Below are 13,651 nucleotides of genomic sequence, written 5' to 3'. Positions count from 1 at the left end.
CAGGATCTGCAGAGAATCCTTATTCACGAAGCTGGCATTGGGCTTGGTGGACATCTTGGCAAGCCCCAAACTTATAAAATTTGTGATTGCTTATTACTTCAGAACAGTCTAGTCTTTTATGACTAACGTACTAAGTTAATTTACTCTTTTAAAAAAATAGCTGATTTACAATGTTGTGTTAGTTTCAAGTGCACAACAAAGTGTTTCAGCTATATATGTTCTTTTCCATTATAGGTTATTGCATGATATTAAGTATAGTTCCCTGTGATATAGTAGTCTTTGTTCAAGTTAATTTGTTCTTAAGTTTTTTCAGTTTCTCTTATTCCAGTCTGTTATCAAAACTGTTTTTAAAAATCTGATTGTGAGGTTATGGAATGTCCCACAGATACTAATTACTGAGGCTCTCCAGATCATTTTGATGAGCTAGATGCCAATAGGATTTTTAGACTGAAAAATTCTGGTTTATTGATTGAATTTTACTGTATTCACATGTATAAACATGTGCCAAAAGTATTGAAATTACTTAGAGTGAGAAGATTGGTTTGTTTGTTTGTTTTTAAAGTGATTTCAGAGAAGGAGGAACTTGGGACCTTTAAGGACAGATACTTAAAATATTAAAAAATAAACTTGTCTTCTTGAGAGCATTATGTTAAGTTGGGTAAGTCAGACAGAGAAAGATAAATACTGTTATGATATTTCTTTATGTGGAATCTGAAAAAAGCTGAACTTGTGGAAACAGAGAGTAGAATGGTGGCTACAAGAGGTTAAAGAATGAGAGAACTTGAGAAGGTGTTGGTCAAAGGGTACAACTTATAGTTAAGAGATGAGGCGTTCTGGAGATCTGATGCACAGTATTGTGATTATAATTATACAGATTTTAATTGTACAGTTAATAATACTATATTATATACTGAAAGTTGCTAAGAAACTATATATTAAATGTTCTCACCATGAAAAAGAAATGATAATTATGGGACATGATGGAGATGTTAGCTAATGCTATGGTGGTGGTCATATTGCAATATATAAATGTATTAAATCAACACATTGTGTACCTTAAATTTATACAATGTCATTTATGCCTCAATATTTTTAAAATGGAGAAAGACTAAATGCTTTATTTCTAAAATGGGAAAATTGCCTTTAGTATAAAGTAGAATGAAATAATTTTGAATAAATTATAATCAGTTTTCAAAGTATACAATTGAAAACTAATGAATTTTTTATATGTTTTCAATTTTTATAAATTTTAGGATTTTTTTAAGATTTGGAAATAGAAAAGTATACAAAAAATAGTAAAATTACTTGTTTTATTATCAACCAGAAAAAAAACTATTTTGAGATATTTCCTTCATTTTTTTTTTCCTGTGTATTTGTATGAATTTTCTTTGGCATAATTGTAATCAGTATATCTACATGCACTTAAATTCCTTCCTTCTTTTCCCCCTCCCTCTCTCTCTTACTCCTTCTCTCCCTTCCTTCCTTTCTTTTCTTTTAGTATATTGATCTTTTCCTTAGATCATTAAAGGTCTTCAGGATCTTGAGCTTTACTGAAAGTGTTGTGTACCATCATATAAATGTTTCAAAATTTGTCGTCTCTTTTTTCTAGACATTTAGATTGTTCTCAGATTTTTAGCATAGGCATTGCAGTGAGCGTTTTATTTATAATAATAATATTATTATTATTTGCCTTTTAGGGCAGCCCCCGTGGCATATGGAATTTCCCAGGCTAGGGGTCATATTGGAGCTATAGCTGCTGGCCTACACCACAGCCATAGCAATGTAGGATCTGAGGTGTGTCTATGACCTATACCCCAGCTCATGGCAATGCCGGATCCTTAACCCACTGAGTGAGGCCAGGGATAGAACCTCATGTATAGTAGTCGGGTTCATTTCCCCTGAGCCACAACGGTAACTCTGCAATGAGCATTTTAAAATAAAATCTCTGTCCAAAGTTTTATTTCTTTAGCATAGATTACCCTAAGTGGGATTATTTGATTAAAGCCTGTGTGTTTTCTTTTGATATTGGCAACTTGATTTTTTGGTTTGTTTGTTTTTTTTGTTTTTTATAGCTGTGCCCACGGCATGTGGAAGTTCCTGGGCTAGGGGTTGAATCAGAGCTGCAGCTGCCAGCCTATACCACAGCCACAGAAATGTGGGATCCGAGCTGCATCTGCACCCTACAGCACTGCTCACAGCAACGCCAGATCCTTAACCCACTTAGTGAGGCCAGGGTTGAACCTGCATCCTCATGGATACTAGTTGGGTTCATTTTGCTGAGCTGCAAGGGGAACTCCACCAACTTTTTTTTTTTTTTAATATATCAATTTACATTCCTAGCTGTAGTATAGAAGAGTATATACTTATCTCATTGTACTTTATCCTCATCATGTAATTTTAGTTTAGAACAAATGTGAAATCTTCATTTTACTGGAAACATTTCTAAAATTAGATTAACCTTGATGAAACATGTCATTTTTATGAACACTAATTATTGCCTAATCTTGTTCTTCTCAAGGCTTAGGTTGACTTATAAAATAGAAAATTAATTCTGTTTTTTTAAATGAATGGTGAAGAAGATTGATTGTTTTGTTGTCTACAACCACATATGCACAGTCATGTATGGGGCAGTCTCTCACTTTCTCTGGTTTAGGAGAATTCATGACACATTCACAGAAGCATCAATGGTATTTTTTAGTGGGATGTTTCTCAGGTGACACTGATAGATTCTCACCTGTAGGATTTTTGCTTAGAGGCAGTTCGTGTAGGTTTTTTTTTTTTTTTCTGTCTTTTTAGGGCTGCACCCACAGCTTATGGAGGTTCCCAGGCTAGGAGTCTAATCAGAGCTACAGCTGCTGGCCTACACCACAGCCACAGTAACAACAGATCTGAGCCACCTCTGTGATCTACACCACAGCTCATGACAATGCCAAATACTTAACCCACTGAGTGAGGCCAGGGATTGAACCTGCAACCTCATGGTTCCCAGTTGGATTCGATTCATCTGCACCACGACTGGAACTCCAAGAGGTAGTTTTTTGTATACATGTCCTCTGAGTCATTTTTTTAAAGTACTCAGCAAGATCATGTGTGTACTTATTTTTGACTTGCACAATTCTTTATCTTTTTTTTTTTTTTGTCTTTTTGTCTTTTTGCCATTTCTTGGGCCGCTCCGGTGGCATATGGAGATTCCCAGGCTAGGGGTCCAGTCGGAGCTGTAGCCACCGGCCTACGCCAGAGCCACAGCAACACGGAGATCCGAGCCGTGTCTGCAACCTGCACCACAGCTCACGGCAACGCCGGATCCCTAACCCACTAAGCAAGGCCAGGGATCGAACTTGCAACCTCGTGGTTCCTAGTCGGATTCGTTAACCACTGAGCCACGACTGGAACTCCAACTTGCACAATTCTTTAAAGCAGTCCTTATGCCATTCTGGTTGATGAATGTAACCCATGTCCTTTGACATAGTATTGCTCTCTATTTGTTGATATTGCTTAGGATTTGTTGGGCTTCTTGAACATTTGCTGTGTTTCATCACATTTGGAAGGTTAGTAGCCATTATTGCTTGTATATATTATACCTACTGCATTCTCTCTCTTCTCCTAGGACTTCAGATATATGTTAGACCCTTCTCACTGTGTCCTCAGACTCTTATCCTTTCATTTCTATTTTCTGTCATTTTTGTAGATCCATTTTACTTTTTTTTTCTGTTTTTTTTTTTTTTTTTTTTTTTTTTTTTTTTTTTAAGGGCCACATCCTTGGCATATGGAAGTTCCCAGGCTAGGGGTCAAATCGGAGCTGTTGCTGCTGGCCTACACCACAGCCACAGCCACACCAGATCTGAGCCATGTCTGTGAACTACACCACAGCTCATGGCAACTGGATCCTTAACCCGCTGAGTGAGGCCAGGGATCAAACCTGTGTCCTCATGGATACTAGTCAGATTTGTTTCCACTGAGCCATGATGGGAACTCCAAAAATTCATTTAGTATTTTGTAGGTAGATCTGTTGTCCATTTTTTATGATGAGAAAATAGGCATTACTCAGACTGTTTTTCACTTTTATGTAATGAGTCCTTTTTCTCTTGCTACTTTAAAGTTCTTTGTTTTTCAACAATTTAACCATGATATGTCTAAATGTGAATTTCTTTTTTTTTTATCCTATTTGGGGTTCATTGAGCTTCTTTGATTTATACGTTTTTTTCATCGGACTGAAAATTGTGACCATTGTTTATTCATATATTTTTCTGTCTCACTTTTCCTTCTTCTTCTTCTTTTTTCTTTTTATCGCTGCATCTTTGGCATATGATATTCCCAGGCTAGGGGTTCGATTGGAGCTGCAGCTGCCTGCCTACACCACAGCCACAGCAACACCAGATCTGAGCCACCTCTGTGACCTACACTGTAGTTCACGATGGCAATGCCGAGTCATTAACCCATTGAGTGAGGCCAGGGATGAAACCTGCATCCTCATGGATACTACTTGGGTTTGTTACTGGTGAGCCACAATGGGAAGTTCTTACCTTTTCCTTCTGATACTCCCATTACTTCCATGTATTTTGATTCACTTAGTGTTTTCACACAGGTCTCTGAGTTTCTTGTTCATTTTCTTTGAACTTTTTTTGTTTCTGTTCTTCAAATAGGGTAAGTTTTAATTATCTTTAGCTCACTGATTCGTTCTCTGCCATTTTCAATCTTCTGTTGAACCCCTCTAGTTTATTTTGGTGATTATAGTTTTCACCTCTAGAATGACTGTTTTCTCTTTTTTAATTAAAAAAATCTATTTGTTGACATTCTTTACCTGTCGAATCATTGTTGTCGTACTTTTCCATAATTCTTTAAGCATTGTTCTCATTAGTTCTCTGAAAATATTTTTAATAATTGCTTTGATGTCTTTGCTAAATCCAATATCTGAAAACTATGAAAGACTCTATTGCTTGCTTTTTTCTTTTCTTTTTTTTTTTTTTGTCTTTTTGCTATTTCTTGGGCCGAGCCTGCGGCATGTGGAGGTTTCCCAGGCTAGGGGTCGAATTGGAGCTGTAGCCACCGGCCTACGCCAGAGCCACAGCAACGCAGGATCCGAGCCACGTCTGCAACCTACACCACAGCTCACGGCAACGCCGGATCGTTAACCCACTGAGCAAGGGCAGGGACCGAACTCGCAACCTCATGGTTCCTAGTCGGATTCGTTAACCACTGCGCCACAACGGGAACTCCCGCTTTTTTCCTTTCTTAGTATGAGTCACATTTTCCTATTTTCATCTTTCATAAGTTTTTTGAAAATTAGACAATTTAAATAATATATTATAGCAGCTGTGGATTCTCATTCTTTCCTTCCTGCCCACAAAGCTTGTCATTGCTGATTTTTTAGTAACTTGCCTAGAGTGAATCTGTGAAATATGTTTGTTTTGTGGTATGTGGAAGTGAATGCCTTTACTTAACTTATTGTTACTGCTATTGTTTGATTTTTAAGGTTGTTTTCTTGTGCTAGTCCTTATATCAGCCAATGAGTGGTCAGAAATTGTGCTAAAATACAGAGAACCAGTAAGGCTTTTCCATTCTGTTAGCATATCTGTGTGTAGATTGGGTAATGTAGTCAAAGTTCAGGTCCTTTTCAAGTTTGTCTGAGACTTTTTGTATCTCCATCCACGAATGTGTGGAGAATGTGTGGATTTCTCCAATCTCTTTGCATATGTCTCTGTTTATCTGAGAGCACATGGAGAGTTATCATTTTCATCTATGGCTGTCTCTTCTCCAAGATCTCTGTTAAGCCTCCTGCTAATCTGACAGTCTGCTTGTTTCTTATCCTTATTGGGACTTCAACCTCAAACTCAGTTGGATAGCTTCAGAATTTTTCCTTTTACTTCTGGGGGAGGTTTTCTTCCTTTTTTTTTTTCTTTTTTCTTTTTTTTTAGGGCCGCACTTGTAGCATATGGAAGTTCCCAGGTTAGGGGTGGAATTGGAGCTATAGCTGCTGGCCTACACCACAGCCACAGCAACTTGGGATCCAGGCCACATCTTTGACCTACACCACAGCTCATGGCAATGCTGGATCCTTAACCTACTGAGTGAGACCATGGATCGAACCTGCAACCTCATAGATGCTAGTCAAATTTGTTTCTGCTGAGCTACACTGGGAGCTCCTGGAAGAGGTTTTATGTTTTTCACTCTGAATCAACTCAGCCCCTCTCTATCAGCATAACTGCTAGTTTTCATGGCCTATTCTACCTTTCTAGAACTGCTGTACCAACTTAACTGGTTGGGGAGGAAGAGTAATGGGAACAGGCCCAGGAAACAGTGCTACAAACTTTTAATGTTCAGACCCAGGTTCAGTTGATTTTCTTGAAGAAATACTTCTCAATTTGTTGTTATGGGCTTAGTGGGTTTCCAGTCATTTGAGATGATTGTTTTTGACAGTTTATTTTATTTTATTTTAATATATTTTTATTTTATATTTTATATAAAATTTTATTTTATTTTAATTTTTAAAAATGATTTTTATTTTTTTTTCTATTATAGTTGATTTATGTATTTGATTTTAGAGAAGAGTTTTGCCAGACTCCTCACCCTATCATCCTGGAAGCATCTTTTGCTTCCTTTTGATCTTTCTGAAATGTTTATTTATGTGGTTTTTCATATGAAGACATAAAATACTGCATAAAAGTGTATGATTTTAAAGTCCATTTTTTTTCTTTTTGTCTTTTTAGGGCCTCTCCTGTGGCATATGGAGATTCCCAGGCTAGGGGTCTAATCAGAGCTGTAGCCGCCAGCCCACACCAGAACCACAGCAACGCCAGATCTGAGCCACGTCTGCGACCTACACTGCAGCTCACGGCAATGCCAGATCCTTAAGCCACTGAGTGAGGCCAGGGATCGAACCCGAAACCTCATGGTTCCTAGTCAGATTCGTTTCCTCTGCCCCACGAGGACACTGCAATTCCGTTCATTTAAGATTATAATTAAACAGAAAATCTTTTTGTTGTTGCAGATTTCAAGTTCCACCTATAAAGATAGGAATGAAGAGTATAAAAAACAGTTCACACATCTACCTGATACAGAGAAGCTGATAGCAGGTAAAAAAAGTTACAAAAAAAATTTTACTACCTCATCAAAATAGAACTGATGAGTGAAGGCCTTTATGCTCAACAGAAACTATTTTTCAAGATAAGCAGCATCTCATCATCTGTAATTAGTCAATGTAAGACTAAGGTATGATTCAGGGGGGATTGATTTCTGAAATATGAAGTACAGTTGACCCTTAAACCCTGCAGGGGTTAGAAGTGCTGACTGCACAGTCAAAAATCCACATATGACTTATAGTCAGCCCTCGCATCCGCTGTTCCTCTGTTTCCCCAGTTCTGCATCTATAGATTCAACCAACCACAGATTGTGTAGTACTTGAGTACAAGTATTAAAAATAAATCACATATAAGTAGACCCACACAGTTCAAACTCATGTTATTTAAGGCTCAGCTTATACTCACTAAGAAAGTAGACCTAAGAGGAAATGATTTGTTAGTTTCTTCTGGTACTAGTTTCATATGGTGTTTTTGGGAAAATTTAAGTCGATGTTCAGTATATATTACCTTTCCTCAAAAAAGTTACTCCTTAACAGAACAAATTTTATAACATTTTCTAGGCCTTTTTGTTATTCATCTAGTCTCTCAGGTAGATTTTTGGAAATAGGACTTAAGAGGAAAAATTTAATCATAGTACTTTTCAAAAGTGCTTTATATTTTGATATATGCATAATATAAATTCTTTACCATCAAAATGCAGATCTAGGTTTTAGTTTTAGTATATATTTCATTTAAACTATTTAGCCATGGAAATCTCTCCGATTTCTGGTGCTATTGGTCAATATTCAATTCAATGTAACTGAATTTCTAGAGAGTTCAGTTCAGTTCTTTGAATATTGTAACAGTGAATTAAAACAACTTTTTAAAAGACTGGAAATTAATACAGTCTAATGATAAAAGAGCATACGGTGAAAAGCGAAGGGTCCTTCCAACCGAGACCACTCTAACCTTCTTCCTGGGTGATAACCACTTTTAGCATTTTCTTATGTATATGTCCAGAGATTTTCTGTATGCCTGTCAAAGTGAATATACGTATACTCCTCACAGAACTTAAATGGGGCATACTGTGCTTACTGTTTTTAATCTTGTTCAGAGCTTTTTCTATTAGTGTTACTTATGGATCCATTTCATTCTTTTAATGGCTGCCAAGCAGTCAACTGAGTGAATTTTGTACCATAATTTAATAAATCCCCTATAGATTGACATTTTGATTGTTTCCTGTCTTTTACTGTTACCGCTAATGTTACATTAAACCTTCTTGTACATTTTGTTTTGGCACATATGTGCCACATGCGCTGTAGAAAAATTCCATGAAGTGGAATTGTGACAAGAAGGCAATGAGCATTTAAAATGTTTACACTGGAATTCTCTTATGGCTCAGTAGGTTAAGGATCTGGGATTGTTACCGCAGTGTTTCTGGTTGCTGCTGTGACAAGGGTTCAGACCCTGGCTTGGGAACTTCCTTATGCCCTGGGTGTGGTGAAAAAATCAAAATCAAAATAAATAAATAAAAGATTTACAGTACTGCCAGGTTATCCTCCAAAAAGGCTAAAGCAGCTTTCATTCTCAACAACGGTGTATGTAAGTACCCGTGGTGCCACACCTCAGGAACTTGGCTTTAGCAAAATATGTTAGGTAGAAGTTGTATTTAAATGGACAGCTCTTTAATCATTAGAGAGGTTGAACATCTATGAATCATTTGTATTTCTTTTACTGTGAACCTTTCTCTTCATAAACTTTTTTCATTTTTCTAGTGGTTATTTGTCTTTTTCTTGGTTTGTAATAGCTTGTTAGATGTTAAAAATTAGATATTTTTCATGTATGTTGCAAATGTGTCTTGCCAGTTTGTCACTTGAAATCAAATACTTTTCATGGATACCTTTATAAAACATTTTATACTCATCATTGCTTTCTTAAAAGAAGTTAATCTCATAATACAGTTATATATACTTGCTATAAAGCATTGAAACCATACAGAAAAGTATAAAGAAAAAATTAAAAATCATTGGTGAGCCTACCACCAATATATAATTTTGGTTAATACTTTGTAGATGTCTTTCTAGATGTCCTTCATTATGTATATTGCTTTCAAAAATCGACATTTTTGTATTATTTACTCAGTGTTAGAACTTATTCATTGTATAAAATTTGGAAAATACAAACATGTACAAAGTAGAAATCTAAAACTACCTATAATTGTATTATTCAGAAATAATGTCAACAACACATATATCTATAGAAATTAGAATATGTAATTGGGATCATTCTGTAAAAATGGCTTTTAAGTTCTTAGATTTAACCACATGTTAGATCACTGTCTTTTGAAACAGAGAATCCAAAATTTAATTTAAACTTTCTTTGTTAAAATTTCTTAATGGCCACTTCTGCAGCATATGGAAATTTCTGGGCCAGGGATTGAATCCAAGCTGCAGCTGTGACCTATGCTGCAAGTGCGGTAATGCTGGATCCTTTAACCCAGTGCACTGGGCTGAGGATTGAACCCATGCCTCCACGGAAACCTGAGCCACTGCAGTTGGATTTTTAATCTGCTATACCACAGTGGAAACTCCTTAGCTTTCATTTTTAAAAGCAATTCAATGTCATTTCAAATCCAAAATATTGTTCTTTAGTTCAGTAACTATTTACTACCACTCAGTATGTGCCAGACACCATGCTGTTTCTGAGGAACTTGGAGTTAGGTGGGAGAGCAGACATATAAGAAGATTACTATGATTCAGGATCATATGAACAGTTTTAACAAGGTACAGAAGGCCTATGCCATGGCCACAGCAATGCCAGATCTGAGCCATGTCTGTGACCTAAACCACAGCTCATGGTAACACGTATCCTTAACCCGTTAAGCGACGCCAGGGATTGAACCTGTGTCCTCATGGATGCTAGTGAGATTCGTTTCCACTGAGTTTGCCATGATGGGAACTCCTCCTAACTCATTTTATGAGATTAGTATTACCAAAATACCAAAACCAGACAGAAACATTCTAAGAAAAAATATCTGTCATGAACATAGAAATGAAAAGTTGAAATAAAATATTAGCAAATGAGATTCAACAAGTTATAAAAGGAATTATGGATTATGATCAAGTGAGGTTCATTCTAAGAATGCAAGGCTGGTTCAACACTAAAGAAAAAAAATATAATTTATTATCTTAGACAAAATGTGAAAAACCATGTGCTTAGCTCAATAGATGCAGGGAAAGTATTTGACATAATTTAAAATTTGCTCATACTAATTCTTTCAGCAAGTGAGGGATAGAGCCTCTTCAACCTTCTTAGAAGCTAACTATGAAAAACATACAGCTAACATCGTACTTAATGATGAGACAGTGAATGCCTTCCACCTGAAATTAGAAAGAAGGCAAAGATATCCTCTCTCATAACTTCTACTCAGTATTATGCTAGAAGTTGTAAGCAATAAGTGAAATAGACTTGAAAAGGAAATAAAAGAATAAAATGTTCTGTATAGATTAGGAGAAAAGAAAAAAAACTAACTTTATTTTTGATAAATATGGTTACTTGTGTAGAAAATCTCAGATAATCTAAAAAAAATTTAGGCTTAATGAGTGAATTTAGTAAGGTTTCAGGATTAAAGGTCAATTAAAGGTAAAAGAAAGAATTATATTTATATATACTAGCAATGAACAATTGGAATTGAAAATTTAAAAATACTGTTTACATCAGAACTTCCCAATAATGAAGTACTTAGGTATAAATCTAACATTATGCAGACTCTATATGATGACAACCATAACACATTGACAAAAGAAGTCTAAAGAAATGTTTATAGATTGGAAGACTCAGTATGGTTAAGGTCTTAATTCTCTCAGGTGAAAAATCCCAGAAAGCTTTTTCATAGACGAGGAAACAAACTGATTCTAAAATTTATGTGGAAAAGCAATGGAATTAGAGTAGCCAAAATAGTTCTGAAAAAGAACAAAATTGAAAGACACACATTACTCAATTTTAAGACTTATTATGAATCTGCAGTAGTCCAGACAATCTGAGATTTGCCACAGGATAGACATTTAAATAAATGGAACAGAAAAAAACCTCAAATGTTAAATTCATATAAATATCGTGAACTGATTTTTGACAAATGTTGAAAGGCAATTCAATGGAGAAAAGTTAGTCTTTTCAACACGTGCTGCTGGAACAATTAGATTTATGTAATGCAGGAAAACAAACCTTGTTGCATACCTCATACTTTATATAGATTTTATCTCAAAATGGATCATAGAACTAAATGTAAAATGTAAAACTGTAGGGTTTCTAGAAGAAAACATGTGGGTGGTTCCAGAGAAAATCTCCGCAAACTTGGATTTAATGATGAATTTTTATTTATTTTTTTATGGTGAATTCTTAGATGCAACACCAAATGCATGAGTCATATAAGAAAAGGATTGATAAACAGTACTTCATCAAAAGTAAAATCTTTTGCTATGCAAAAGACACATTTTATAGAGTGAAAATACAAGTCCACAAACAGAAAATAGTTGTTAATCACATATCTGGTTAAAAAACAAACAAATACTTCCATCCAGAATAGAAACTCTTCTTAAAAGTTAATGGTAACAGCACAAACAACCCAATTAAAAAATGGGCAGACTCTTTATCAAAGGATATATATGGATGGCAAATAAGCATATAAAAATTACTATGATTTATCATAGGAAAATGCAAATTAAAAACAATGAAATAAACAATATACCTAACAATGCTAAAATTAAAAATGAGGTGTTTGCTGTGGTGCAGTTTGTTAAGAATCTGACTGCAGTGGCTCAGGTCCTCTGCAGAGGAGCGGGTATGAGCCCCAGGCTGGCACAGTGGGTTAAAGGATCCGGTGTGTAGGTCGCAGCTGTGGCTTAGTTTAGTAGCTGGCCTAGAAACTTCCATATGCCACAGATGAGGCCATCTTAAATAAATAAATAAATAAATAAAACAAAAATAACTGACAACAGCAAATGATGATGAGGCTACAAAACTATGGGAACTTCCCTGTTTTGGAGGTTGTGGGTGAGTGGTGAACTTCTGCTACAGAGAACTCCCCAGTATCTGTCCCTCTTCTAACTGTCCCTCTCTGTACCTGCTGAATCTGAGTGTGGAATCGCTCTGGGTTGACATAGGGAAGAATGGCTGTTATTTCTACTTCAACCTTCTCTTATATATATTTTTTAAGCTGAGGCTTTCTTCACACTGGCTTATCCATTCGTATCCACTTTCTGTCTTCTAAAAATTTATCACAACTTGTAGTTGGCTAAGTACCTTTTATACCCACTCTCAGCAGTGTTTGAATTAAATATCTTTTATATATCTTCCCTGTCACTTCGAAGGAATTTTGGAGAAGAAAAGGAAGTAAACACATGTCAACTTGGACCAGAAGTTCTTTGTACTAATTTTGTACTAAAATAACGATACTTATACTTCTAAATATGTTTGTCTCTTTGAATATATTTAGCTTGGGAGAACATATACTTTTTTCAGTGATGTCATTGCTAAAAATATTTTTAACTTCTCTGATTAAATGAATAAGGTAGATTTTCATGCTGGAAAATGTTGTGTTGGGGAAATATAAAAACAAAATATCCTACTAACCTAGAAAATTCTACAAAAGTAAAAGAGAAAGAAAATACTTTGTTTTATTATTGAATAAGCATTAAACTGGAATATGGTGTGCCTCACAGGCAGTCAGCAAAAGAGCTTGTGAAGGCAGAAAGAAATCCACCCTTTTATACAGGCAGGCAGATATAATCATTACACATGTTCTAAAGAGAAACGATAACTAGTCCTCTAGTAAGAGGACTTGACAGCTCCATATGTCTCATCAGTTCATCCCATATTCACCTGGTAATTAGGGTGACTGTGTTAGCTAGCTGGCTTTATCCAAGGGAAAAATAATCTCACTTCTGTATGATAGGAGTTAGTTTTGCAACTTGGAGCAAAATGCTCACCTAAGTTAGGCTCCTACCACCTCACAGAAACTGAGAAATGGGGGTCTTATCTTCCTTGATGTTTATATTTGAAAGAGATGGCTCCCAGGTCCTGGAGAAAACATTCCTAAGCTATAAAATTGACAAGAGGCTCGTTTTGCTTTTTTAACAAAGGTACAGAGAAAGAATTTACAAGTTTTCTAAAGAAAATGTTCAAAAAGAGAGAAGGGGAGTCTCTTTCCCTTTTTCACTATAGAAAATTAATTTTTTTCTTCACTAATTTCATTTACTCTTATGATTTTATCAAGTAAAAAGCAAACAAGAAAAAAAAAATACCAAAAAACCAAACCCAATGTAAAGTCTAAAAACTGAGAGTGGTTATCTTTTGTAGTTTAGGTACTAAAACTGAAAGCAATCCTAAAAATGTTCCAAAGAGTCTTTCATAAGCAGTATCAACATCTATTCCAAAGATGATTGCTGCTAGAAAAAAATACTTTGGGATGTGTATTTTCTGACATGATAGTTTAAAAACACATTCTCTTAATTCATCATCACCTCCCTTATGTAGAAATGCCTAAATTCTTCTGTAAAATTAAGTAGGACAACTTGTTCATTTAAATATGTAAT

General features: G+C 35.6%; 1 protein-coding gene across 3 annotated transcripts in view; it reads left to right on the top strand.

The window, feature by feature from the left end:
• The window catches only part of GRAMD1C (GRAM domain containing 1C), a 104,954-nt gene that overhangs the window by 19,372 nt on the left and 71,931 nt on the right, over nt 1–13,651 (top strand). For all 3 annotated transcript variants that reach the window (XM_047792147.1, XM_047792128.1, XM_047792138.1), the window contains exon 3: nt 6,989–7,073. In XM_047792147.1, the coding sequence (XP_047648103.1) occupies nt 6,989–7,073 (85 nt within the window). The remainder of the gene's footprint in view (nt 1–6,988; nt 7,074–13,651) is intronic.

The sequence above is a fragment of the Phacochoerus africanus genome, chromosome 1, assembly GCF_016906955.1.
Source record: "Phacochoerus africanus isolate WHEZ1 chromosome 1, ROS_Pafr_v1, whole genome shotgun sequence".
NCBI lineage: Eukaryota > Metazoa > Chordata > Mammalia > Artiodactyla > Suidae > Phacochoerus > Phacochoerus africanus.
This window is presented reverse-complemented; position numbering and strand designations above follow the sequence as displayed.